Source organism: Halichoeres trimaculatus, unplaced genomic scaffold, assembly GCF_033239565.1.
Source record: "Halichoeres trimaculatus isolate MK-OKI-2021-1 unplaced genomic scaffold, fHalTri1.1 fHalTri1_scaffold_17, whole genome shotgun sequence".
Lineage (NCBI taxonomy): Eukaryota > Metazoa > Chordata > Actinopteri > Labriformes > Labridae > Halichoeres > Halichoeres trimaculatus.
In genome coordinates this window covers 7,335,321-7,363,173 of record NW_027437195.1, presented here as the reverse complement: position 1 = coordinate 7,363,173, position 27,853 = coordinate 7,335,321, and the positions used below count along the sequence as shown (strand labels likewise).

Sequence of the window (27,853 nt, the reverse complement as noted above, 5' to 3'; positions counted from 1 at the left end):
ATGAGCTCCATCTGATAAATGTCCTCACTTTTAACAAGTTACGGAATATTTGGCGCTAGATTGTGACTTAAATCCCGGAATCCGTTTACCATAGAGAGCAAATAAGACGCGAGTGAAGTTTTAAAACACGTTATCAGGCGCTAAACACCGGGAGCTGTCACAGTGTCCGAGACGAAGGCTGAAGACCAGCGCGTCTGGGGCGCCTGTCAGTAGAAGACTTTGCGAAGGGACCAATGAGCAAACACTGTGTGCAGGCAGTGCTCGTGGGAGTTGTGGTGTCGTAGTCTCATACTGCAATGGGTTTAGTATTTCAGATGCCGTTTCAGAAAACTACAATTAAATAATTCAACCCGCCGAAGTCGCTAGTAGGAGTGACGGTTTTACTGAAATTCGCATGGATGAAAAATACATCCATGCGCGCCCGATTGCGTGATTACAGACTCGCTGGCGGCGCAGTTTTCGAGCGGGTATCCCGATTACGTGGTAAACTTGCTCTCTGAAGCCAAGCTTCTTTGTTGTCCAAAAACATCTCTCAATATCACTGCTTCATTATAAGGGTTGCTACGCTGCTTCTGCTCTCCGCCTCCGTCATTAATTACTCTCTTCACGAAGCACATTTATCTGACAAATTAGACGGACAGTGCCATATTGGACGATCGTTCTGCCAGTCACACTCATCATAGACCAATACGCATCAAGCCACGGTATGACGTAGCGGATTTGGGCCGCTGCTGCTTGTTTGTGAAAGAGAGACGGGAGCTGCTCTCTGCAGCTCCCGCCTCTCTTTCCTGACTGGTTCAGTCGGAACTCGATCGAGTGAAATCAACGGAGGGCAGCCAGACCGACCTGCAGGATTTCACAATCTGGCAGGTTTGTCTACGCCGGATTTCCGGCACTATGCCGGAGGTCTTCAAGCCCTGCATTATTTCAGTTTGATTTATTATCTGATTCTGGACAATGTTTTATTTTGAAAGATGACCAGATTCTCTCTGTCATACTATGAGTCTATGACTCATTCCTGACGCCAAACCCCCCAAAATAGACAAAGAAGAAACATCTTTAAAAAGTAGTTCATATCTTTGTGTTATTTGGTCTGAGGTTCCCAGAGTGGGGGTCCAAATCAAAAAGCTATTTAGAATTGTGTGTGTCATCAATTGTTGTAAAAAAAAAAAAAAAAAAAAAAAAAATCACAAACTGGAGTTTAATGGAAAATAAAACCATTAAAAAAAAAAAGAAAAAATTTGATCTGTTTTCCACATTTCTTTGTTTCTATGAGGTGACTAAGCCAGGATGACGACACATCAGTACCTGCTGCATCAATTAAAATAAACACAACAATATGGAAAATGACCAGCTAAATCAAGTATCTTATGCCTTTTTTTGATCCCTCTTTTGTTTTTTGGATTGGACTCTTGGTATATAATTCAAAAGGGGTCCACTGGTCTCTGCTATTTTGGGGGTATCGGGCTTAAAAGTTTTTGGAATCTTGAACTTGACTACATTAATTTCAATACAGATCATAGGTCTAAATGTCAACATGCTTTTGATGCAGGGTTCCTTTTAAACTGATTTTGTTTTAAATTAGCGTTGATAAAATTTAAGCTAACAGAGAGAAATTATTACTGAAAGTAATTTTGAAGGCAGTTTAACTTCAACAATGTTTACGATGTTTCAAGCACTGCAGACATATCTAGATGTAACTTTGAAAGAAATCTAAGACTTAAAAAAAGGACAAAAATTATAAAAATACAAAAAGCAGATGACAGTTTATAAATCCTGCACATTTCTGTAAGGCAAACAACATTAAATGATAGTTCAAAGTGTTTTTTTTTTTTTGTTGGGGGTTATGTAAGGGAAATCTGCTGACACTGGGCACCTGTGCACATCTGAGTCCTTGTGGAAGACGTGATCCATCCTTGATCCACTTTGTATTTTCTGGGGTTGTTCTGGTTCACACCACTTTGGGAAAGGAGGGTTTCATCAGTCATCAATTTCTTCATACACGTTATCGTCAAAGGGCCGCTCCAAAGACGGGTGTATCCTGAGACGGGAATACTTGAGCTGCAGAAGGTCTCCAACTTCACTGATGACACTCAGTGCCTGTGGAGACATTTATACCATGTAAAAGCTGTCAGCATGAAGGGCAGAGTGTAGCAAGGAAATCTAAAAGCAGCACCGAGCACACCTGTCTCAGCAAATTAAATCAGGAAACTTGGGCTAAGACATAAAAACACCACTCACTTCACTTCAATATTTCATTTATATTCCTTGGATATGGGAGGTAGAAGAACATTTTGTTGGGGCACAGGCAGTGAAAGTGAACTTTCTACTGGACATGGATGTTGTTTAACATCTTTGGGAGAGTAGTTTGATGTCTTGAAGGGCAGGACTTATCAATCACGTGATCAAAACAAACTTTTAAGGGAGAGATATGGAGTTTGGAACTGGACTTTAGAAGCCATATAACTGTGACCTTTAGATTACCACAAACAGTGAAACACATCACTGACACCTAAAGTGTTGACATGGAACATTTTTAGGTCTTCATAAAGAAAACACATGTTTCAAATGAATTCAACTTCTCTTCGCCTGAAGTTTGTAAATGTTGGGCTTACATTGTTATTTCAATCTTAATACTGATCACAACTTTGGCCTTTCCTCAATTGAAGAAACATGGTTAGCATTCACAGCTCTGACCATTGAAGACTTCATATCTGTGTGGTGCTGCTGACTTGAAATAATTTCCAAAAAAGAAAATCCCAAAATAAATAGACTTGTAAAAACAATGAGTTGGAAAATTAGTCCAATATTTCCTTCTTTGGCAGCATAATCCACGATATCAGCTATTAGCAAGCAGACGTCTTGAGCTAACCCCTTCACAACAAGAACAGTTAAACTTATTTATTAACAACTACGCTTTGAAACGTGACAACAAGCAAGCTCTGTCAGTTTGTACCGTAGTTAAGTAGCAGGCTATATTACAGCCCAGTGCTCTGAGACATGTCTGTAGCATGTAACGTTAGCAAATCCTTGTTAGCTATGTCCTGCCAGTCATCTACCAATCAGAGCTAACGTAACCTCACTCTTCATTTTATTGACAGACTCTCCAGTTTGAAAAGACCACTGAAGAATAACTGCTGACTGTGGGTTGGAATGGACACCATGTTTTAGCCTTTAGCCTGTATTTTAGCCTTCAGCTTGTGCTCTATCACTCTCTGGTTTGGCTTTCTTCCGCTTTTTTGTCCTTTTTCTGTCCGACAGTTAGGCTCCTGTGTCCACCATCACTACAAAATTAATCACATAAATCATTTTAAAGCTGCGAAAAACACAGCTCTAACTTCTCACTATTAAACTTCACAGGCTAGCGTGGTGTTGTCACGGAGACTTCGACATGAATCAGTGTGGTTCTGTCCGACCAGATAGGGAAGATGAAAAAATAGCATTTAGGAATAATCTATATTGGTGCTGATAATCTCATTTCAGGTTGTGGATAACAATCAGGCATATATCTAGAAATTAGACTTTTTAAGATCACAAAGAAATTCATCATAGTTCCTTTAATTAAGCCATGCAAACACTGGTCACATAATCTCCATTTTTTAAATCCAAGTTAATTGACTAGACTGATTTCTGTATCCATCATTCGTCAGGTTTGACCTAAAAAAAAATCTACTTTTTACCGTGTGTATCTAATGAAAAAAAAGTGTTTTTGAGCCAAAGTTATGACCAAACTTCCCACTTAGGACTCAATATGAAGAGTGAATCATGAAGGTAAGTTTAAATTATGATTAACAGAAAGATATTTCATGTTCACAGCAAAAACTATATGGTGCAGTTTGTTGTCTGGACATAGTGTTCTGGATCATTTATTGTGACCAAGGTTTCTGGTTAATGAAGTCAATGTTGATATGATGGTCTATAAATGTCCACAGATAATGTAACCACAAGCAATTAGGGACTTGTGGTTAAGTTACTTTCTGTTGTACATGATGTGTTTCTCAACCTTAAATATTTGTCCACTTGTTGTGGTCTTCATCCTCTCACTAGTTTGTCATGGAGCTGGGTGACATTTACTGTTTGTCAAAAAGAAAAATTGTGGTTTTGCGGGTGAAGCATAATAGGAGGAGAATAATCAAGGCTCAGAATATCCTGATAATAGAGCAGGCATTCGAAAACTGTCTCCAAAGACAGTTTGAAGAATGACCAGCCTAATGTGTTCATGACACTGGTGACAGTTTTAGGAGTCAGCTGAAAACTAAGCAGCTTGTGTAATACCACCTTGTTCAGAAAGCGAAAACATTTCTCCCTGCTTTAAAAACGGTGAAAACCTTTTTTAAACTTGCATTTCAATGTCATCATCAAACCACTTTAGCCAAGGATGGCCTAAATGAGATTGCTTAGATCTGTTTTCACTTTTTCAAGGGGTAAGTATAGCTAAGTGTGATCTGACATTTGCTTAAGCCTTAAAGGTAAGGACATCAACGAGGCCAGAGAAATGAAAGGTCTTTGGAAGGACAAGAAATTTGTGTGTGGGTGTGTAGAGTTCAAAGACAATACTGGAAAAACTCTTCAGGAGATAAAAGGGGCACACAAAGTGGACACGACACATTAAAGTGTGACAGAATAATACAGAGATGAATGGTAAGAGGGGGATATTTGAACATCTTGACAGATAAAAGGTATTCAACACTGCAATTCTCCCAAACCCTGTCTTTACTTTGCATTGTGCACGTCCAAAAGGACAGGCTTGTTAAATTGGGGAGGGTTGACAATCTGTGCGAACTGATTTTGATTTAAGATAAAGAGGGAGAAAGACTGAGGAGTACATAAGGTGAAAACATGTAGTTAGTTCAGTTTTTTAAAATAAGTTAAGCTTTCAGTTTAGGGAAGCGGACAGCCTTCTGTTTTGTTTCACAGAACACTGACACACTTGGACCAGCTGTATTCAAAACAGGCAGCACATTGTGTACGGAGGATGTTTAGAAGCTGAACTCTAAACATGTGGACTGAAATGAGAATAACCTCCACTTTAACACAGTGGAGTGATCCAGTCTAAACTTTACCCATAAAAAAAAAAAGATTCTGCCTGACATTCTGATCCGGTCTGAGGGGAAGAGCCGTCTCTTGGCTGTTTTTTCTTCTTATTTCAGTCACACATTGTGCAGGGGGTCATTAGTCAGTCTTGGAACTGGAGGGCCGCTCTTCATCATATCAAGAGTCTCACAAAAACCTGAAGGTGAAGCTTGGTGTCCTTTCCACCAACGTTAATTTCTTTTTTGTTGCCAGACTAAAAACTCATTTAAAAACAAAAAAAAACTTTCTATCTGTGTTTGACTCTGGTGACATCTCTTACACGCTTCCTCTGCCTCATAAGATGTTGGACTTGGTGTACTGTGCTGTTGTGTTTTCTCCATACTAGAAGGCCATACTTCCTGATCTGCCACCATACTTATGCTTTTTACTGAGCCTTAAAGTTGTCAGCTGTAACTTTCAGTCCTACAGATGAATTCTGTTTTTCGCTGTTTGGGTTGCTCTTGATTTGATCAAATGATCAATGAATTTTAGCCATGTTTCCACCAAGTAGACTGGTTTGGTTCGTCTCGGTACAGCGCGCATTTTGTGGTGTTTCCACTGACTTATGCCGGGACAGATCCCCAAATAACCAAGATGAGCCGTCCCACTTTTTGGGACCCCTTCGAATGGGTGCCAGACTGGTAGGTGGAGCTACAACACTGCAGACCGTTGATTGGTCAAAAGAATCATCACTTACCCCGACAGTGGCTGCATTTCTCCTGGTGGCACACAGACTTCTCTGAAACAAAGCTTGATTACACTTTGTATCAAAGAGCTACATGAAAATCACAGAGAGGAAAAATGCTGCAATTCTTATATTGGTGCTCTTTGTTTACTGTGTTTTTCTTCTTCGTTGGATTTATTAGCGGGCTACACTGTGTCACGCTGCTACGGCGTCAAGCTATTATTTAACAGCTGCTGCTTTTGGCATCCGGCTTACATGCCGCCTACCACAAGAGTTTTGCCATGGAAATGCAATCGGGATTAACTGTACCAAACCGCGCCAAACCATACTGAATCAAACTGGACTGCTTGGTGGAAACTCGGCTTTTGTTTCCTCATCCTGGTTTGAGCAACATGGTCACGTAAAACTAGATTACTCCGTTAGTGTAGAGGAGTGAGTTTCATCTGATCAGTGAGTGCACCTTTTACCACAGATAATTTACTGATTGATGAAATGTTGCTTTTCAATTTATTTTTCTAGTGTTTTATGCTTTTAATAAGAGAGGATAGGACAGTAGATAGATTAGGAAACAAGGTGAGGAAACAGGCCACAGGCTGGATTCGCACCCAGGCCATCCAATCAAGGACGAACCTCATGGGGCGTGATTTAGACGCGCCCCAATTGATGAAATATTTACTTGTTTTTGTCTTTTTTTGTCTGGCTCTTTGTGTGAAACTTTTCATGCTGCTGTCTCGGTCAGGACTTCCTTGTAAAAGAGACTTTGTTTCTCAAAGAGGAATATTCCTGGTAAAATGAAGTAGGGGCTACTCTCACTCTCAAAATGTGTGTGGCTCTCGGGTAGTATCACATTTTTTTCTTCCATATGGAGAATATAAATAACCTAATTGGAAGATAAGGTTAAGAAACTCTGAGATCTTGGCCACAGTAATTATTTCTCAGTAAAGCTATCCATGTTTTGTTGGCCCATTAAGCCAGAAAACTGTTTTTGTTTAAAGTTTCTGAAACAGTTGCTTCACTTTGCCAGAAGATAAACATTTCGTTTCAAACCAGTTTAAAAGTCTGTTGCACAACAGCAGATACTCACTCTGTCGAGCATGCCTTTTGTGTGGGCGGCTGAGATGCAGAAGCGTGCTCGGGACTCGATAATGGGTGTAGCAGGGAAGCCAACAACCACAACCCCAATGTTCCTCTTCAGCATCTCTCTGCCAAATGCTCTGGTGGGACAGACATGAGGAGACGGTTCATGAAATGAAACATCTGTTGTGAGGCATTTTTCATGAACAGACACACATTTAGCTCATTTAGAAATCTTCATCAGAAAAACAGATCCTGCTTGAGGGTTGTGTGGTCTTTGATGCACAGTTTTTTGAGATGAATGAGGAACACTACTGGAGAAATGCTCAGATTTAACATTATTGACCGGACTTAAATGTGAGCTCAGGGTGAAACTTATTTAAGAATACATTTTTGTTCATAAATAGGGACAAGGTTAAAATAGATATTCACTTTGACTTTGATTAACTAAGTACAGAGCTCCCATTTTTTTTTAAAGGATTACAAAAGATTTCTTACGACAGGTGAGACCTTGACATTGTGGCACATGTGGTAATAAAAATCCACGTTTTCCAAGTTATAGTTAAGTTGCCAAGGTTTAGTAGCAAAGAAATTTCCAAACAAACATTTCATGTCAAGTAGGCTTTAAGTGTGTTTAAGAGTTTCGAAGCCTCCCCTCAGGTCCATCGCTGCTCAACGTTAAATACTGGATATGGATGGAGCCTTCTGTCTGTACTCTGCACTCATTTCATTTATATTTCTGCATTTTTCCAGAAAGCTGCAACAACTGAAATATAAGCAAGTTTTTTGTCTTATTTTAGTGAAATTGTCTTGTGTGTGCTTGTCAAGTTCTTTGAAATTAGAAAAAAATGTCTTAATACAAGAAACTCTTCTCTTACCCCACTGGTAGATACATAAATATTTCGTCACAAACAATTCACTTAGACATTTTTCTAAACTGGTCAGGTGAATGTGGCTCATTGAGGCTAAAAAGACATTTTTTACTGAAAATAAGACATAAACATCGGCTTGGATTTCAGTTTTTTGCTGTGTACAGAGCAGTACCACTGGAAACCATGGGGGCAGTGTTGCTGTTAATAACTAATAAGTAGCTCTTGTGAGGCACGAAGAAGAAATAACAATAGTGGAATATTTTGAAAATAACTTTGCAAGTTGGTGAGGAGCTTTTGCCTCTGTTTTTGTCTTTCTTAGGAGGGGTAAAATAGCAGTACATCCATGATTGTTTGTTTTTTAATTAGTTGTAATAAAGTTCTGACTCAAGGCTGCCCCCCAGTGGATGTTTTGGTTAGCATCAATGCTAATCTAAATGGAAGTATGTGAGCAGTGACGTGACATCATTTAAAGAGGATGTTTACATTTCTGTATGTAAAGGGAGTATCAATAGGTCTTTAGTTCCCACAAACATTTTGAAAAGACACAAAAGGTTAATTAGCCCAATCTTTCCCAGTCCTCGTTCACAGTCAAATTAAAACCCTTGATACTACTATCTAAATAATCTGAGTCATTCAAGTTTTTTCTTTGGCCTGTAAACACTAGCCACATGGATGTGAGGCTCACCCTATTTTGGCTGGCATGTAGAGCATCATGGGTACTACAGGTGAGTCCTCATTTCCGTAGATGATGAAGCCCATTTCTCGAAGCCTCTTGCGGAAGTAGACTGTGTTCTCTGCCAGCTGTTGCACTCGCTCAAAACCTTGGGAGACAGGAAATGATTTTAAAAGAACAGATAAGACATGACATGACATAAATGTAAATCACACTTTCATTAAGTAGCTCCAAACTGTGAACAGGCAAATGTTTTTGCAGCAGTCGACTAGTTGTCCTGTATTTCTCTCCATGGCTGTGCTGTTTGTGGGGTAATGGTCACATATTAAATAATTATGAGTTTAGCTTCCCAGTGTAGCTGAGGAAGTGACGAAGCTCAGAGACATTGGAATTTTTTGGTATCAAACTTAGAGGAATAAATTATTCAAGACATTTGTTTTAGGCATGGGCACATTTTGAGTAAACATACCATTCAACAGTCACTGTAGCTAGTTGTTTAGCTCGTTAGAGGATGTGATCTAAGTTTATATCTAGTTTCTCATAGAAGAGCACACACCTGTTTTACTGGCTGCTGACACTTCTTCATGCTATTTGTAATGTTATTATTTTGAGTTTTCTGTTGTTTAGTGACAAAAATCAAAAAACTTTCAAATGACCTTATATTTTTCAGATGAAATAGCTGTCACATGAGCTGCTCTATTTTTGTTTTATTTTGAAAGGAATATTTGAAAATCACTACTTATCCTCATGATTTTTTTTCATCAACAGGGTGATAAAAAGACTGCAGAAGAAAACGTTTAATAAAGGAGACTGTGAGCGCGGCTTTGGGCCATGAAAAGGTCAAACTGATCATATGCTCTTAGATAAACACAAGCTGTTTGTGCTCTTATGAAAAGGGTGAGCCCTCAGTACAGGAACCCATCCCAATAGGTCCTTATTTAAATATTTATGCTCCAGCTACAGATAACAGACCATATGGCCACTAATGTCCCCCACGACCCGAACATGCAGATAGGTGTGCAGGGAGAAAGAGGGCCCCTTCCTTCACTGGTGTGTCACTGAGTTCGGCCTACAGTACTTCTGGAGAATCAACAGTTAGCCCCGACATCCTGGACACACCTTAAACCATGCCACCTTTCACCTCCCACTAAACCCACAACTCATCCTGTTTGAGGATCCACTGTTTTTTAACCATGTGATTTGCACTAACACAAAAGATGTAGCGTGTACTGACATCTAGTGGTGAGAAATGAAAAATACAACTGTTTGTTTTAAATCCTTTGAGTGCTACTAGATCAAAATGTGGCAAAGAGAGTTTGTTTTAATCACTCATTTCCTTTTAATTATTTTTAAGACAAAGTATTCTGTGCTGATAGACACTGATAAGATCTAACTAAGCTAACATGAGGAATATTACATCATGTAGCATACATTTTATATATGTGGTGGGTAGAATATGGACAAGCAGTGGCTGCTTTAAACATCTCTGTGATTTGTTACTAAAACAAAAATATGAGGACAGACTATATTTTAGAAGCCTTTGTGAAAAAACCTAGTGAAAAATAAACTTTAAAAGATAACACATACTCACTCACTCATAGGGATGGGTACCGACTTAGGAACTTTTATAGGAACTAACCAAATTCTATCAAAAGTACCGGGTACTGATTCATGTAAAATCAAAAGATACCATGTTTAGGTACCTAAATGCATCCTTGTGACTGTGAGGGAGTGGAAGAGAAGGCGATTTTCCATGCTGGGCATGAACACAGCATTGCAAGGTTATGTATTGATTAATAAATACGTTCAATTGAAAAACCTTTTATACTTTATTATCAAACAAATTGATATGTTTTATCACAGAAACACAGAAAAGTATTGAAAACTGGTACCGTTGAGTACCGGTACCGATTGCCAGGTACCGGGTATCGGTACTGTATTGTTTCAAATGTGAAAGGTACCCATCCCTACTCAATCACAAAACATGGCATAGACTTACAAAGGGAATGTCAATCACCAGTTTTGGTGAACAGTACAAGCAAAATTCCTAAAACTAGGATGATCTAAAGTTGATTTTGGAGGTTAACTTCTTTATAAACATGTTATTCAAAGAGAAATTAAACAGACACATAGTGATTTAAAACAACTTCATACACACTTTCAGGTGTTTTGAGAAGTGTTGTACCACTCACCTAAAGTTGTGCCACCCTTTCCCATAATGCACTTCATAGAAGTGATGATTTGCTCCACCACAGGAGGAGACATGGAGGCAGCATAGACTGCACTGTGGGAATGGGAGCGCAGGTACTCAATAAGCTCCTAAGTCCAGCAGATACATGGGAGATGTAAGAAGATAAAAAATGCATTACAGGCTTAAATCACTCTGCTGTCTCTTCAAGCATAAACAATCCAGGATTCCTTCTCGCTGGAACTTAGGAGTGGCACGGCAAGATTTCTTTGAGCCAAGCCTTTAGATTATAAGCTTTATAAGCTGCTTTCATAACAAAGTATATCATGAAACTGGGCTAAAATTCCTGGAATGCAGCTGACACAGACTTCAAGGCTGCAAGTCCACATTGCTGGGATGACAGGTGAGATTTTTTCAAACTTAAATCTTTGTGGCTTAATGTTCTGAGCCCTGCTCCTCAGATTTACTTTTTACTGTATTCTCACTGTGATACATGCTTCTCTTTGTTAACTAACACAGTCAGAGGACTGGGTTGTCAAATTGGAAAAATTCACAACAACAGCTCTAGATTGCCGCTTCTTGAACCAGAACTCCTTCAGACAAATTAAAATGTTGATAAAATAATTGAATAACTTTGTGTCCTCACCCTTTTTCCTGCGATGTATCCCCCTGCTGCGCCGAAGCTCTTGGTAAACGTGCCCATCATGACATCCACATCGCAGGGGTCTAGGTCAAAGTAATCCACTACACCTCTCCCTCTGGGCCCCAGGGCCCCTATGCTGTGGGCCTCATCTAGATACAGGTAGGCCCGGTAGCGCTTTTTTAAGGCAATCACCTCTGGCAGACGCACTATGCTGCCCTCCATGCTGCAGGGTGGGAGACAGAAAGTGAAAAGTGAAAAGCAAAGTAGTAACTTGTGGATCTACTGTTCATCTATCTTAAGATTTGTTTATTGTGTGATGATTAAAAATTGCCAAAGGAAATAACGGAACAGCTAAAAAGTGTAAATCTAGATGCATTGTGAAGTTGTTGACTCTACAGTGCAGCAGCCAGTTAGGCGGGATGAACTAAATCATCAAACTCAAAGCGCACACAACCACGAAGAGCTAACCAAGCAGTGAATCTGCTCTGTCAACCAGCAGTCCTCCCCCAGGAGCACTGATACTGCTGAACCTAATAGAACCACATCAAAAGAGGATAAATGCTGCCTGTGAAAGCCTGTTTCCTGTGAGTGTGTGTGTATGTGTGTGTGTGTTCACCTACTTTCAAAGCTGACACAGTACTGGATTTCAAAAGCAGCAACTTCAACTTAAATATTGAACTTAAAACAGCTAACCCGTGGCGTTAGTTTGTTTTACTCAGCGTAGAACGTTGTGATCTGAAACACTTCAAAAGACACAAATGTCCCTGAGTGAATTAATGAAAGTTTCTAGGATAAAACAAGAAAGATAATAAATGGAAACCTCCAATGTCCTACTGCTGTGTGCATGTGAAAATCTTTTAACACTCCAAACATGAAACTGGGTGTTCCCTCTTCTGGACTGTCTGCACTGACAACATCAAAACCTATAACTTATACATCAACATTAAACCATTTCATAGACAAAATGTTACAACATTTTTAAAAAAACTTTAAACTTGATAGGTTTTGTTGACATTAATTTATCAAGAAGTGTATAAGTTACCTGTAAATACCCTCCACTACAATAAGGATCTTCTTCCATGGTCTGTGAGTCCTTGGCTGTCCATGGACTATGGCTTCTCTGAGCAGCTTCTCAAGGCTCTGCATATCTTAAAGGGAAATCAAGACATTCGGATGAGAAAAGTGGAACAAAAAATGACAATTTACATAAAGTCCCTTAAAAAGTGGAGGGAAGGAACAGAATGCTGAAAAATTAATCAGTCTTTTAACAACACTGACAGTGTCAGAAGCTTAATTAAAGCTGATCCTGTTCCCAGCTCATCAGTTCATTAGCATAATCTAAAAAAAGTATGTACCAACACATTGTTATGAAGTGAATTTGGTGTGTTTGTGGCCTAAAGGTACAGTGTGTACAAATTATCAGCATTTAGCAGAACTTGGCTTGAACAGTCTGAACTGTCTGTTTTTAAAATCAGTTTACTTAAGGGACAATCTGTGTTCACAGGTGATGGTTTCTGGATGTGATTTTGAGGTCATGCAGGGATTTCCCAAACAGGGTCGTTTCTGATTTTAATGCAGTGCTGCTTCAAGGCCAGAAGATCATAGCCATGAGCCATTCTCCATGCAAGTTGTTGGGTTTTTTAAATGAGGCACTAGAATTTTCTCCATCCCCTATTTGATCAAGTATAAGACTTTTCAGTGTAGCCCCTGTCACACCTGTTTTTTTTTAATGTATTGCAGACATAAAATGTAAAATAAACACGTTTTTCACAATATGATAACATTTTTCAGATTCAACATTTGATATCTTGTGATCCCAGAGCCTCTTCTCAGAATGGACCCCAAAATATAAAAAAAAGAAAACCCAAACATGGGAAACAAAAGGGACTGGAGACTCAGGCCAATATAAACAAAAACTGGGAAAGTGCCAGGTCTGCCACTCAATGCTCCCAGAACCTGAACTGAAACTAAGAATCAGAGCCAAGGCTAGGAAAAGAAAAGAGAGAAAAATACAGAAAGCTTCTTTAGATCAGCTTCAAAACTAACATACTAAAGGAGCAGTCTTAGGATATCCAAAGCACACAATGTTTATTTATAGGTGAATCTGTGGAGCCTAGATTAGACTACATAGTCAAGATCAAGGTGATAATGAGCACCAATCATTTCTGTGAATCATCTGGAGGATGATCTCAATGTTTGCTAGCCCTGTGCCTTGTTTTCCTGCATTAGAGATAGTTTGTCCCCCCCCCCATAAGAAATGCCAAGCCAATATGAGAGCTTTCTTTACTCTCACAGCTAGAAAGATGATACTACTGGAAAGAACCAATCAATGCCACCTGTATATGGACACTGGGTGAGAGAAGTCATGTATTATGTCCAACTGGACAAAAATCTGAGGAGGAAAGCCCAGAGAATCCTGGCAGACAGCTCCCATCAAATCAATACAATTTTCTGGCCGATCACCGATCTTTAAAAAGCCTGATCTGCTGATGCCAATATGGGCCGATATCCATTTTTATTTTTTTGTAACTGACAGTATATACCTTCAATGTACCAATCTTATTTTATTGAAAATCATTGAACAATGTGAAATACCTGTGAAACGATAAAATCTTGAAAATGAAAATGTTTTAACTTAAACAACCAATAAAGTGTCCTGAGTTAAAGGTCTCAGAGCAAAAAGCAACACTGGCTGGCTGTCAGACCTTCCCGGAGATATAAGATCAGTTTCATATGTAAAGATGGGCTGATAACTGATCACCTAAAATTAAGAAAAGCGATTGATTGGTCTAATTCTATCCATCTATTGACTCTGAAGATCTTAGATGCTTGGCAACACTTTGAAACTGTAAATGTGGACATAATTAAAATGTAAGGTGTATAGATTTTTCTGTAGTGGTATGTGGGTGTTTATGCTGGTAGTTTACATTTACATGTTTTTTTCAAACTTTATGGCCATTTTTTTTCTGAAGTTGTTTTTTGGGTTGGGTAGTAAACATTATTGCTATTATAATTTTTAAATATTGAAGTAGAGGAATGGCTGTAAAGATTGCAGGTGCATAGAAAAGAAAATCATCCTCTCTGTGTGGGCAGAAGATTCCCACAGCCGTCACAAACTCACTGTTGTGTTTGAAGACTCTGATGATGGACCCAGACAGTCTGGCTCCAAGGACCAGCGAGGCATGGTTCAGCTCATCACTCAGGATGAGGCAGCCCTGTTGAACACCAGACAAACCTCAGTCAGGAAAAATAATGTCACAATCCTTTGTTGTTGTTTTGTTAAATGAAAGCAAGCAAATGACCTTTGTGAGAATCCCCTTTACTTTTTAGTCCACTGGTTGATGAGTCTGGTGAGTTTATCGGGTATGTCTTTCATTTTATTTAGCAAACAATCTGTAACTTTATGGTTGTAATTCTGTGAAAAACTTTTCTGGTTGAGAAAACTCTGAGACTGAATTAGATTAACTGAATATGTGTAATAATGAAACTTGAACCTGAGCTTCCTGTTTCAGTCAAAACATTTTTTTGGTTGGAAATCCATGGATCTGAAAGTAAAAGTCATATCATGAATGTGAATTTAACTAATCGACTGCAAGTAAATAAAGTTTGCTCAGCCGTAACATTAACCCCAAACATGTTTAAAAGTAAATTCATGAATTATGTTTGGCAGGATTTTAAATGATATTGGTCATTTTAGTTTGAGCCAGTTAAGATTTTCTATGCAGGGCTGGAATCTATACTGGAATCTGTCATTGTGAAACATTGCTAAAATACTTCACCTACCACCTAACCTGTATGTAGGAATTTTAAGCAGCAGTCTCACATTTTCCAGGAATGGCCCACTTTAACAATGAAAACCATTTGTGTGATGAAGTATCAACCTTTAAGACAACATTGGTCGTGAGGGTCAAACAGACTGCTGTGGCATTTTTCAATTCTGACTTCCACTTGAGCAACAAGCTGCTGAAGTCAACGAGGAAGTGTTTCCTCCTGATATGAGCCCAGACAGAGTTTGTGTGCCTCTTTGGGTTTGGTGCCACTGGTGACCTGTGATAGTGTGTTGTTATGGAACAGTTTTATCCTGGCTGATTGTATCTGTGACAAAAAACTTGTTATTTACAGAAAAAACAATCACCAGTAGGAAAAAAAACAAAAACATCAGAATACTGGCGAAAGAGTGACACGTGGCAGATAGAGAGTAGGACGAGAACAGAAACCTCTGTGACAAGATGAGGTAAATCTGACAATGGAAGCAACCACCAAGCTGGAAGGCTGAGATAAGAAATGATAGCAAATAAAGCAAACAAGTCCCCCCTGTGCTCATACTTTGCCTGCCAGCGCTGGGATGTTCATGGAGTTGGTTGCAAAGCCCATTCCAAACGCCATGGCTGACTCCACGCCAAGGAACTCTGCTACCAGCTTCTCCATCTCCTCATGTCTATCCAGATTACCTGAGAAGCACACATTCAGGAGATCAGCAAAGATCAGCGAAGATCTCCCATTTACAGCCTCCAACATCTGTAAAGCAGGCTACCAATATAGTTTATGTGAAGCAAAATAAGCTGAACAAGGAATGAATTTATAGCTTAATCTGTTCAAAGTTTGAAAGGAGACCACTGACTCAGCATTATACGTGTTACACTGCTGTTGGTTTGATCCATACTAAATGTAATAGTAAAAATGACCACTCATGTTTGACTGTGGGAACTTGCTCATGTGGGGCCGTGCAGCGACTTCCTGTAGTCTTTTCATCACTCAACAAATATTTTGTGTATTGAACAAACGGCTTAAACTGTGCCTCTTAGAAAGATAAGGGCTAGCTTAAACACCCAGCTACCAATCCATATAGTGACCTCAGTCAACTAGCTGTAAGTTCACATGTATAGAGTCTTTTTGTTTGTAAAGATAATCCTGTGTCAAACTTTTGTCTAAGTCTAGGTGAGAAAGAATGCATGTGTATGTCCTTAAATGTATTTTGAGCTTCAAAATACCAAAGTACAAATGTGATTTTTGAGGCACCTAAAATCTTGAGTGCAAGAAACTTGTGGAGTCAGTTTATCCTCCAGTGCATGTCTGCAGAGATATATTCGATTTATGCCTGGCAGCTTGTAGACTCCACAGATTTCTGTTGATCAGGATGTGAGCTAGCTTTCTCGTTGTATTTGAAGAGAAGCAGCATTGGCTTTACTTCACCACAGAAATATCTGCTAACCATATGATGCACTCTTCTTCCCCCAGAGAAATCTGGATCATATCAGACTCGCCTAGAAGACTGACATATAAAGTGATCACTTAGTGCACTTCTTCAATATTTTTTACATTACGCTGTAATAAATTACAATCAAACAGGAAGTGGGACTTCTAGCTCCTCTAGTTTCAGAGACTTATCATATGTAGATTATCTAATGTGTCTATTTTTATCTGTCAAATCTTCATTAAGTTTTGATCCAACAATTTTGGGTAGATTAAAAAATCTGAGAATTTGAGAAATTTGCTCACCTTTTGTTTTAATTACTGAACTGGGCTCACTTTTAAGCAGATCTTGAATGATTGAATGATTTAAAGGCAGATGTTTTGTCTAATCTATCCAGTGATGTTTTGAACCCTGAAGGTTGTTGCGATGAATACTTGATGTTGAGAGTGTGATATTTGTATTTGTGTCTGTTGTAACTATGTAACTCTCCGGCTGTTCGTCTTGGCCATGAAACTCCTGGAAAACAGATTTGTAATTACAACAAGCTTCTTCCTGGTCAAATAAAGGATACATAAAATATAAGATGAAACTGTAAAAGTTAGCTGAAAATGAAGATTAACAGCACTATCATGTCAGAATGCTAAATATGAAGATACGGCTAGCAGCTGTTTAGCATCGTATATAAAGTAAAAAAAAAAACAGGGTAAACAAAGAAAGCTTGGGCTTGTTCAAAAATCATCTTACAGGCCCAAAAAGTTTTCAAAACAGTTTCTTATAGATAAAAAGACAGACTCAAGGCTGATGTTTCCTCTGTTTCACAGCTTTGCTGAGTTAAACTGACTTAGCAGCAGCTGTAGCTTTTTTTTTTTTTTTTTTTTTTTTAGCTTTTATTAAATTTTATTAGCAGATTTTTTTTAATCTAATTTCAAGTTATTATAAATGAGAAATTTTAAAAATTGTTGAAATGTGTTCATTTTTTAGCCAAAATGTCTCGGAGCCCTGTTGAGTCACCACTTTTTAGGGTTCTCGGCCTAAGGATGAGGACTAACAAGGGAGTAGGTGCCCTCGGCCGAGGACACTATTGTATTTTACTTATCTGTTAGCTTGTAAATGGAACTTTAAATACTATATTTTTTTTTTAGAGGTGTCCCAATCCGATATTGATATCTGATATCGTTCCGATATCAGCAAAAAAACAAATATTGGTATCTTATCGGAATGCATCTAAAATATCCGATATAAGCACTCCGATAAGCAGTCCATTCCAGACTCCATTCCTGCTGTTTTTATTTGATTTATTTAGGTTATTTTCTGGGTCTTCTAATCTATTCTTTATTTTATTAAATTACTAGTATTTTTTATGTTTAATGTTAAAATTTCTGTTACCCATTGGTTAATAATAAATGGGTCAGTTTTTCCTCATACCTACTGTTGCTGACTACTGTTCTCTGTTTGAATAATATCACTTAATCAAGCCTTTTCAAACATGACAGACATACTACAAAATAAGTAATAAAAGTATGCATGTTTAATGCTGATATCGTATCGAATCAATATCGGTATCGGCCAATACTCAATGCTGCAGTATCGGTATCGTATCGGAAGTGAAAATGTAATGTCGGGACATCCCTATTTTTTTTGCTCTTTTGGTAAAGATGACGTTATTCTGGTGAACTGTGTTTTATTTTCTGACTATCGTGGCACTTAGTTTCAATCTGTATTTATTTATCTCTTTCTTTTATTGATCTTTAGGGGACTGTAGATGAAAATAACCCTTACAGCTGACTCGGGTATATTTACATGGATGCTGCAATGAAATGTTTATAAATAAGTACGATTCAAATAATATTAAAACATGGAAAAAAAAATAAAATTTGATGCACCTCTTAAGACCTATGATTGGTTCAAAGTAAGAACAAGGCTAAGATATTTGACAAAGAAAAAAAAAAAACACGAGTATGAAAATGTTTTTTTTGACTACTCTCAAATTAAGTGACCTATTTTGCATTGTGACCAATAATACCAGTTATTACAGCCCAATCCTGCTCTTATCTGGTTGACTGTGTCTGGTTTTGTCATGTGTTCGTACCAATTTCCTGCCTGGTGCTGGCAACTCCAACTCCATACTTCACAGTGACCTCAGCTGCAGAGTCAGCGCACGGGCCTGTGTTCTCAGCAAAGCCGAGGTAATTATATGAGCCCAAGTTAATCACATCATGCACCACCCGCCCAGTGTACCTGTGTGAGAGACAGGGAGAAAGAAAGGAGACGATAAGCCAAAGGCGACAACCAATCACAGGCAGACTCTACAAGCTTTTGTTCTCTGGTTTTGATCTCAGCCGTCTTTTATGGAAACTGTGATTCCTGACCTCACACAACCCCACAGCTGCCCTGCTGGATACTTGAGGTAGTTTTAGAAAACAAGGAGTTGAGAGCTTTTTCTAATGACAGTTCTTGGAGAAGAGTATGTGATTTAAACTACAGCATAATATAAATATACAAAAACATTTTTGGACTCTCCATGCATTTGTGAAATATTGCTGTCAGAATCATTCTTAGGTCTTCATGTGTAATTTCTTTTAGTCTCAGCCTAAATACTGAAGAAATCTAAAAAGCCATTAAAAACTTCAAAATGATTGGTTCCATAATGGTTCATTTATTTTTTGTCCAGTTTTGAACATATTCTCTGTTATTTGTCAACTTTGGTATCAAAAATGTTGATAATATAGATCTTTTAAAATTTTAAAGGTGTTTTTAGGAGATTCTGAAATCTTTTTTCCACCACTGTGATTGTGTCGACAAGTTATCCCAAAGAGATGTGAGAAAATTGCCATACATCTAGGATAAATGTACTTGCAGCAAGGACAGGTTCTTTGAGTTCACCCGATCAATATAAATGTGCATCTCATAAAATTATGATGTCACAAAAATGTTCAACAAGATCCTCGACACATTCCACGAGGGGGCTAAGCCAAACTGAGTCACTGCTGTAAAGAGTAGAGTGTTTGCAGAGGCTGAATCAAAGCTTATCGATGGAAAGCTGAGGGAAAGGTGTAGAGCACTGACAACAGGGCTGACAGGGGCTGCAGCTCTTCTTCTAAACCAGAGACAATACCAAATGTATTATCTGAGCTAGGAAAAAACATATGAACTGTTTTTCAGTGGTTAACATTCAATTTTCTGATGAAAGTCAATTCTGCATTTACAGCGCATCAGGAGAGTATTTAAAATGCTTCTCTTTTCCCACATTTAGCTCTGTTACAGCCTCATTCCCTCAAAATTCTACCCATAACACCCAATAATTACGACAAGAAAAGGGTTATTTTGAATTGTTGAAAATGTATTAAGTGCTGTAAATACTTTCCAGAAGTACTATAATTTGCTAATCAAAGCCCAAGAAGCCCAAAGAAGAGCAGAATCTGAGGTGTTTAAAATCAAGCGTGGCATTCAGCAGTCTTTGACAAATACGAGTGACGAGACATCTTGGTTGGTCCACTGTGTTCTATAAAACCCAAAGTGTTCACAGTTGTCTACCTGGACATTTTAAAGCCCTCTATGCTCCCATTTGCTGACAAGCATTATAAAGATACCAATTTCATCTACAGCGGGACTGAGCACCTGTTCAAAGAGCAAAGCTACAACCAAATGGTTGACCAGTCAATGTACCCACAAATAAGGATGTCCTGATCTGATACACTGATTGGTATCAGCGCCTGATATGGCTATTTTTGGAGGATCGAATAGCATCGGATTTCATTACGTGACCGGGACCGATCCAGTTTTCACGTGTTTTCAGCACTGTCATGCTTTACGGCTGATGCAAATCAAACCATGTTGCAAACGTGTTTGCTGTGTAGGACTACTTCTCTGGAAAGCAATGATGGTAAAACAGCGTCTTGCAACATTCCTTGAGGAGGTACCAACATGGCTCACTTTAATACAACAAAAATGATTTGTTGTTCACAACAAAATCACCAAACGTAGTACGGGATTTCTCAGAGAAAGGTACCCGATTGGTATTGGCAAAACATATCATGAAAAAATCGGATCAGAAAGGAAGCAAAAAAAAAATCTGTATCAGGACATCCATACCCACAAACACTCCTTTCTGCGGGAGTCTTCCACTTTTTAACCTGTCCTCTTGCTGTACTTTTGATTTGTAGCTTCTCCTGATTCACCACGTTGAGACACAAGGGTGTGTGCGTGTGTGTTCATGTATGTGTGTTGGGGAAATCCTGCTTTATCCAAGTCTAATGTTGACCAGTATTCAGTTAGTTCAACTGACTCAAACTATTTTCTCAGGCTACAAGGTCAGCTTAAATATACATGTGTTTACTGTCTTGAATAAATGGTTTGGCTGTCTCACTCAAAAGTCCAATTGTAATCCAGGGAGGTTCGTTCCATCAAGTCCATTTTGGCTCCTGGAACGCTGCATATTGGCCTGTTCCAGTTGTCTCTTATGCGCATGTAGAGGTTTCTGGTGTAAAAGTTCTCAAAGTCCTGGTAGAGAGGAACAAAGTCCTACACAGGGGTAAAAACAGAAAGATAGAAACACTTTTAAGGAGATTTAAAGACAAGACTCAGAAAATGGTGAAATTTACCTTTAGTCTTTTGGAGATAAAAACAAGGCTCACCATATAAAGGCATGACTGAGAGAGCCTAATCAATGTGACTTCCAGTTGTCAACATAAACTAATTCTAAAACAATGGGCCTCACAATTAGATATGGCATCATCAAGAGGATATACTTTTGATTGAGGCATAATGTAGCCCATGAGGACATTGCACTAAAGAAAAATGAGAACCTAAGAAGAAAACCCAAGACTCAAAAATCATAAACCCTTAGGCCTGTAACGTTCCCCGCTGTCTTTGAGGATCAGGAGTGTTTTACTGAGTGTAACACAAAATAAAACTCACATATTTTCTACCATCTATGACAGACAACATGTTACTGAATGAGCATCATATATTTTTTTCAAAGACTGTTCCCACCTTTTGCTCCTCTTTCTCCCTGGCGATGTGACACCGCTCAATCTTCCACTGGCGCAGAAAGTCACGGAGGTAGCCAAAGATGGTTAAGATGCCATATCCCATGTAGGTAAGTACAGCCACCAACATGGGTGTCTCCTCGAAAGACTCAATGAAAGGCCGCTTGTACAGGACCCCATGATGTGGTACAGCGTGGACCTGGGCAACACGGAAAGCAGAAAATCATTTCAACAGCACTTATTACTGTTACAGTACACATGTTTTAATCTTAACTTTAGAGAAAACACTATGTTTCAGGCTTTATTTCTTAAATACTTGTGAAAACAAATCTAAGTTTTATTGGGAACAATGTCTTACAGTGCCTATTAATCCTTTTATAACTGAGCTTTTTGACACTGTCTTCTGGTGTATACATTTACTATTTATATCTTGAGTGAGACAATATTCTAACACAAATCAATTCTGTATAAGAAATAAAAACAGACAGTAGACAGTAATGGAAATGTAGTTTGTCATTTGCTATTGTTGGTTTTTTTCCAATCAGTAACTCTAGCTTAGATAGATTATCTGTGTTCACCCAAATTGCAACAAGGGAAACTACAAGACCGCTGACACAGTATCAAGCTTGTCAAGTTGTACAGTCAACAGGAAAGACACAGTGTGACAAAGGCCAGAGACAAGGAAGGGAAGAAGTGGATGTGTTAAGGTAAATGTGCACACTTTGAGCTCAGCGAATAGATATACATTACATTTATATGCTTTCAAATATATAATCGTTTCAATTTTGTTCTGTTGATAAATCTATCTCATGTCTTCTTGACTTTATCTATGGAAGCTGTTGGACAGAAAGTCACTACTTGTTAGTTCCCCTTCCTACTCTGCTCATCCCCATGCTCAGGCCTATTAGGCACTACATGTGACCAGTCATGCCCCACTCTCAAATACCTTACAGAGCAGCAATGCTGACATCCACATGAACTGTAATCAGCTGAAGTTCAGTCACCAGGCTCTCAGTTTTTTTTTTCTTTCAACCAACCATACCCAGTTCAACGAAGCATCAACAGAGAAACAGCTACTGTTAGCCTACAGTGTCTGGTGATGAGAGCAGCCTGTCAGCAGTCTGTCTCTACTCTTACTGTCTTTGGAATCTAAACAAGAAAAATGAAGACTTTATTTTGTTACTGATTGTTCTACAGTCAGATATCACTATCTAATATCCAAAACTGAGGCAGATTATGCTTGACCTCGCAGACAAATTCACCCTGCAGTTTGTTTGTTTTTTGCTGTACACATCTAGCAGTAAGAATGAAATAAAGTTTGTTTCCATTTCAAGTTAGGCTCCAATCAATTAAAAATTAATATAACATATCCATGAGGGAACAGTTAATTGGAACAATAACAACATGGGCATCCAAAAGTGGAAACTTAATGAGTCTCTAAGGAGGAGTCAGGTCAGAGCAGGCATGTAGTCTCAATGGACAGCTTTACCTGAGAGGAAGCACAGGTTCAGTTCTTTCTCATCGCTTACTCACCACAGTTTCAGTCTTTTACATTTGTGAGGAATCAGTTTTTGAGAAGAAGGAGATAACCCTTTAAAAAAGGTTTCCGCTAAAAGGACTACTGTCACAGGACACATTGAAATATGTGGATAAATGAAGAAATATATCTTTTTACATCTGTTCTTAAGATATTGGCAGCATTTGAAAAATTTAAATGATTATTTGATATGATTTGATTAAGGTACGATGATTTGCAAAACAGGGAAAAAACATATTTAATCTGATGCCAGTTTGTGCTTTCTACTTTATTTACAACTATCAACTCGGAACTCCTGACTTAAAGCAAAAACCAGAAAGAAAGTTCCACCAATTATCAAAGTTGAGGAATAATTATTAATCTATTTTGAGACGGGCAATAAAATCAACTTTGGATTGTTCTTGAAATCAACTTGTGTATGCATTAGGGTGGGAGCCGGGTAGAAACCAGTGAAATGCACAGTGAGCTGATGCCAAATGGAATCGCTTTGTGTTGGAAAGAACCAGACATACAGCAGCAGCAGCAGCAGCATCTCACCCTGGATTGAGTCTACCGGCTCACTGAACATTATCCCTTACACAGCCAACAGACAGTTCATGTTGAAAATGAGAAATTAAACAGGATCAGTTTGACTTTGGTACCAGCAATAGGTTTCGAAACAATTGGGACAGGGTCTTGGTACACACTTGTGCATCTGTCCCTCTTTCAATCAACCACTCTTTATTTGTATAGCTTCAAATCATGACACTTTTCAAAAAATATTAACTGATCTAGATCTGTTAACATTAAAAAAAGTTACTGGATTAACACAGACCAACATCAAGACAAGATAAGAAGTCTGATCTCATCTTAACCCACCATGAGTGCAGACTCTTGCAGCATTTAGCAAGTTACAATGGCAAGAAAAAACTTCTCTTCAGCAGGCAGAAACCTCGAGCAGAAACAGACTCATGACTAGCAGACATCCACCTAGACTGTGTTGGGATTTTAGAGACAGGGTATCCGTTTTTTACAAGTCATTAAGTTCTGTTTCTGTTAACATTTCAATAATGTCTGTAAAAATAAGCTTTTTAATTCAGTTACTTGTAGACTTATTAAGGCTGGGACAACATGCTTTTCTTCTGATTTGATTCTTGTACCATTCTTGGGGTGCCGATTCAATTTAAACTGCAATTTCTTCGATAGTTGTGAAAAAGTTGAGTGATGATGATGTCTACAGACTATATCAGGAGCCATATTTTCCCAAAAAATGTACATCACGTGTGAGTGAGTTTTTAAGATTTATATTTATTATTATGACATCTCAACTTTTTTCCAAACCAGCTTATAAATAACGAATAAAACGAAGGACTTCAATTTGAAAAAAAAATGAACAAAAAATCCTGATTTAAAATCATTAAACAAAAAATCCCAATATCACGATACATTGATATGTTTCTCCCACCTCAAAGATTTATAAACCCTCGTTGTTTGAAACACATTGATTGTGAAGAAATGTTGGTTTGAGTTAATTTAAGCAGCATCTGTAATCAAAGCTGTTCATGTGTTATTTTGTCAATGTTTAATTTTAAAATGGCAAATCTAATCCTGCCATTCCCAATTGTAAAACTTGGGAAATAGCCTGTTAACAAATGTCAATAAATCACATTTCTGAAACAATCTGCAAGGCATCATGAATTACAGTGCTTTTCACAACCAACCAACAACAAAAAAAAAATCATCAGGAAGAGCTATAACTGATGACAGATGCAACCAGGAAACTTTTTGCTGTCATCATAGTAAAGAAACGTAAACAGACTCAAGTTGTTGGACTGGAAGAGTCGGCTTTATCTGCCATAAGATAACGTCCTGGAAGATTTCACAGTGTTAGGTACTACTCCATCCCAAGTATGAGACCTCGTTCTTCTTCAGCTCATCAATCATGGATGTAACTACTGGAATGCAGCGCGGTGTCAACTTTTGGAGCTGCCTTCAACCTCTCTGCATAACAGAGGAATAAAAGTGTACTATAGCCCATTTAGATACATATGTGTGAGATTAAAAAAAGTTAGCTGGTGCCTCAATACCTGTGCTGTATTTTTAGATACATACCGGTAGTTATATTTGAATATTAGAATTGAGGAATATTTGAGGACAGAGAAAACTTTTGACACTGTAGTTCATTCTATGTATTTGGGCGTTTACTTTAAGTTATCAAGACTATCAGAGCAGGAACAAACTACTGAGCAGGGCAACGTCAATACACATGGTTCAAATATTTCTTATTATAAACGCAGGAACAGGAGGGTACAAACATAGTTTAGTATAATAACACTATCGCCCGGGTGTTTCCGGGTCCGTACTATCCAGGTTTCACCAGTCTCTCCTCCCCGTCCCATCCCGGGCCTTACCTCCTCCTCCCCGGGCTGGTGCTTCGCTTGCCGCTCACTGCGGTGGTGGAGGGTCCTCAACAAACCATTCCGCTCGGGCTTTAGTCCGTTCTTGACGCGCTGACACACATCCCCGTTGACTGACTTGGTTGCGGGGCTCTCGGTCATTGCTGGCCAAAGATTGTGGAGCCGCGGCGTTATCTTGCATGAAGAAACACGGCGCCTGCCTGTGGTACAAGGCGATGACAGTATCCACGCTGGGAACGGGTACAACCACACTACAAACTCCCTCTCACTCACACACACACATGCACTCGGAAACAACACATATACACATACTCGCACTTGCACTCGGTGGAACCTGAAAATCCAGGCGCCGAATACCGGAAATCAACGCCCATCAATAATATCGGTGCCTGCAGGAGAGGGCGGGACCACATGTTTCGCATGTCCACGAAGGCGCGGCTTACTGTACACAAACCATTTGACCTGCACTTGTCATACTGATATCTAATACATCTCAAACGGTGACGTTCAATTAAAAAAGCATAAAGAAGAATTGATAAATAAGCCGGGAATCTTGTTCTTTTTTTTCTTTTCTTTTTTTCTTTTTTTTTTTTTTTAAGATTATCCAAAGACGTGTTCCTGTGGTAGTGTAAAGAATAAATAAAAGAATATAAAAATGAAAGAACAATTATTTAAATTAAAAAGTAAACTTTCAAATTAAAACAGTTACTCTAAAAGTATATATGTAATGCTCAAAATAAGTCTGTATTTCATTATATCAGCAAAACCTAAAAAAATGATATAAGTTTTTATTTAATCAAAACACTAGCAAAATTGAGATTCATTCCCATAGAGCTGGTTAAACAAAATCTATAAAGCCTGTTATGCCCTCACCAAGCTGAAAAATAGCCATAGTTTCTCTAAATAAGGATTTAAATTTAAGTCAGTATAAGTTTAAAAAACTCGTTCTGTTTTCCAAGAAGTGTTGCTGTCCCTGTCAGATCAGTTTATCCAAGTCCTATAATAAATCACTCATAAATAGTGTTGTACATAAGCATTGGAAGTAAAATGATTTGCCTGTCATTTGCAAATACGTGGTTTGTGCATTTGAATTTGGTATGGGGTTAGTGAATTAAGAACTGAGTCAGTCAAGAGTCTTTTGGCATTTCAAAAATATATTTATCATATTAATTTCACTGGTGTTATTTAAGTTATGGTTAAATACACATTTTTGTTAGTTTAAAGTTGAAGCAGGTCGCAAATTTTTCTTTAACATGATTTGGACATTGACATTGACATAGCTGAAGCTTTCACAGCTCAGCTGCTCCCTCTTGTGGTTTGAGCCTGCACTGGCAACACAGAAAATGAGAGAAGCACTGGAGCCTTGGTGTGGTATTATTCAAAACTTGCAATTGCATCCAGTGTACACTGTGCATCCAATAAAACAACAACAACAAAAACAACGTTTTTAACAACCTCTTGATGTTTTTACAAAAAGTCTGCAGTGATTTTCAGGTGGTAAACAGGTCTTCATTTCTTATAAACCTGTATTTTTTCTTTTTCCAAGTCAGGTCTTTCTTTGAATATAGACAGATGTCACTCAGTGGACATAGTGTCACATAATACATGATTAAATCATCCGTGCTCTGTAAAGAAGAAGTTTTTTTTCTATGCACTGTTTGATAGGCTGACTAACACTTTCCCTTACCCAAAGTAGTCCTTCTTTTTGGAAGTTACAAAGCACAGTTTCCATCTCAGTCCTCTAAATCTGCCATTCACTCTATCTGTGTGTCTTTGTCTGTGAATTGTTGGTTCGAATTTAACCTCAATTACTCCTTTGTTTGTTCATACTGCCAGAGATTTCTGCTAAGCTGCATTGCCAAGAATCCAGAGGCCTGGCCTGCCCTAGGAGCTTCAAGGACCAAACCTTGGCTGGAATCAGACCAGCAGGCTGAATGACGGGAGTGTATATGCATCTCCAGCCACTACTTTTTTCCAAGATTAGCATTGTTTCCCAATAGTCTCCATCCTGTTTTAAACAGCAGAAATAAAATCAAAGTTCCCATATTATGCTCCTTTTCTGCAGTTTAATATGGATCATTGATGTCTTCATGAAATGGTAGTAACATGTTTTGATCCAAAAAGCCAATAAATCAAGCACAGCAGCATTGTTTCCAGGCTCTCATAGCCCCTCTGTTCAGAACGCTCTGATTTAGTGGGTGTGGCCTTCATATGTAAATGAGCCACCGCTGATACCGCCCAGCTCTTCCGCGACACTGAGAGCAGCACCACGAGCTCCAAGTGCACAATGTTTAGAAAACAGAGAAGCTTGTTTACCATAACATTACAGGCTAAAACAACAGGCTAACCACAGCTAAAGTTAGCATCCTGAAGCTAACACAGAGACAGGGGACACTGAGGAAAAGCTCTTACATCTGCTCAACAGCTCACAGCATTTAAAATACTCACATTTCCAGGGTCGGAGGTTTGTTTGTGGATGGTTGGTAATGCGCCTGGATTCAGGACCAGTCTATTCTCTAGCCCTCTGTTG

General features: G+C 38.6%; 1 protein-coding gene across 2 annotated transcripts; it reads right to left on the bottom strand.

Annotated features, from left to right (window-relative positions):
- Nucleotides 1-926: 926 nt before the first annotated feature.
- Nucleotides 927-27,853, bottom strand: LOC141806073 (serine palmitoyltransferase 2-like). 2 transcript variants are annotated; one of them, XM_074691302.1, is made up of 13 exons: nucleotides 27,772-27,853; nucleotides 25,318-25,523; nucleotides 21,395-21,589; nucleotides 20,769-20,923; nucleotides 18,492-18,640; nucleotides 15,535-15,659; nucleotides 14,330-14,423; nucleotides 12,251-12,356; nucleotides 11,212-11,431; nucleotides 10,570-10,696; nucleotides 8,390-8,525; nucleotides 6,843-6,972; nucleotides 927-2,100 (listed from the first exon to the last, which is right to left on the bottom strand). In XM_074691302.1, the coding sequence occupies exons 2-13, from the start codon at nucleotides 25,462-25,464 to the stop codon at nucleotides 1,981-1,983; spliced, it is 1,704 nt and encodes a 567-aa protein (XP_074547403.1). In that variant the 5' UTR covers nucleotides 25,465-25,523; nucleotides 27,772-27,853; the 3' UTR covers nucleotides 927-1,980. The 2 variants fall into 2 exon arrangements, with proteins under 2 accessions (XP_074547403.1, XP_074547402.1); XM_074691301.1 differs by lacking the exon at nucleotides 27,772-27,853 and having other exon boundaries at nucleotides 25,318-25,848.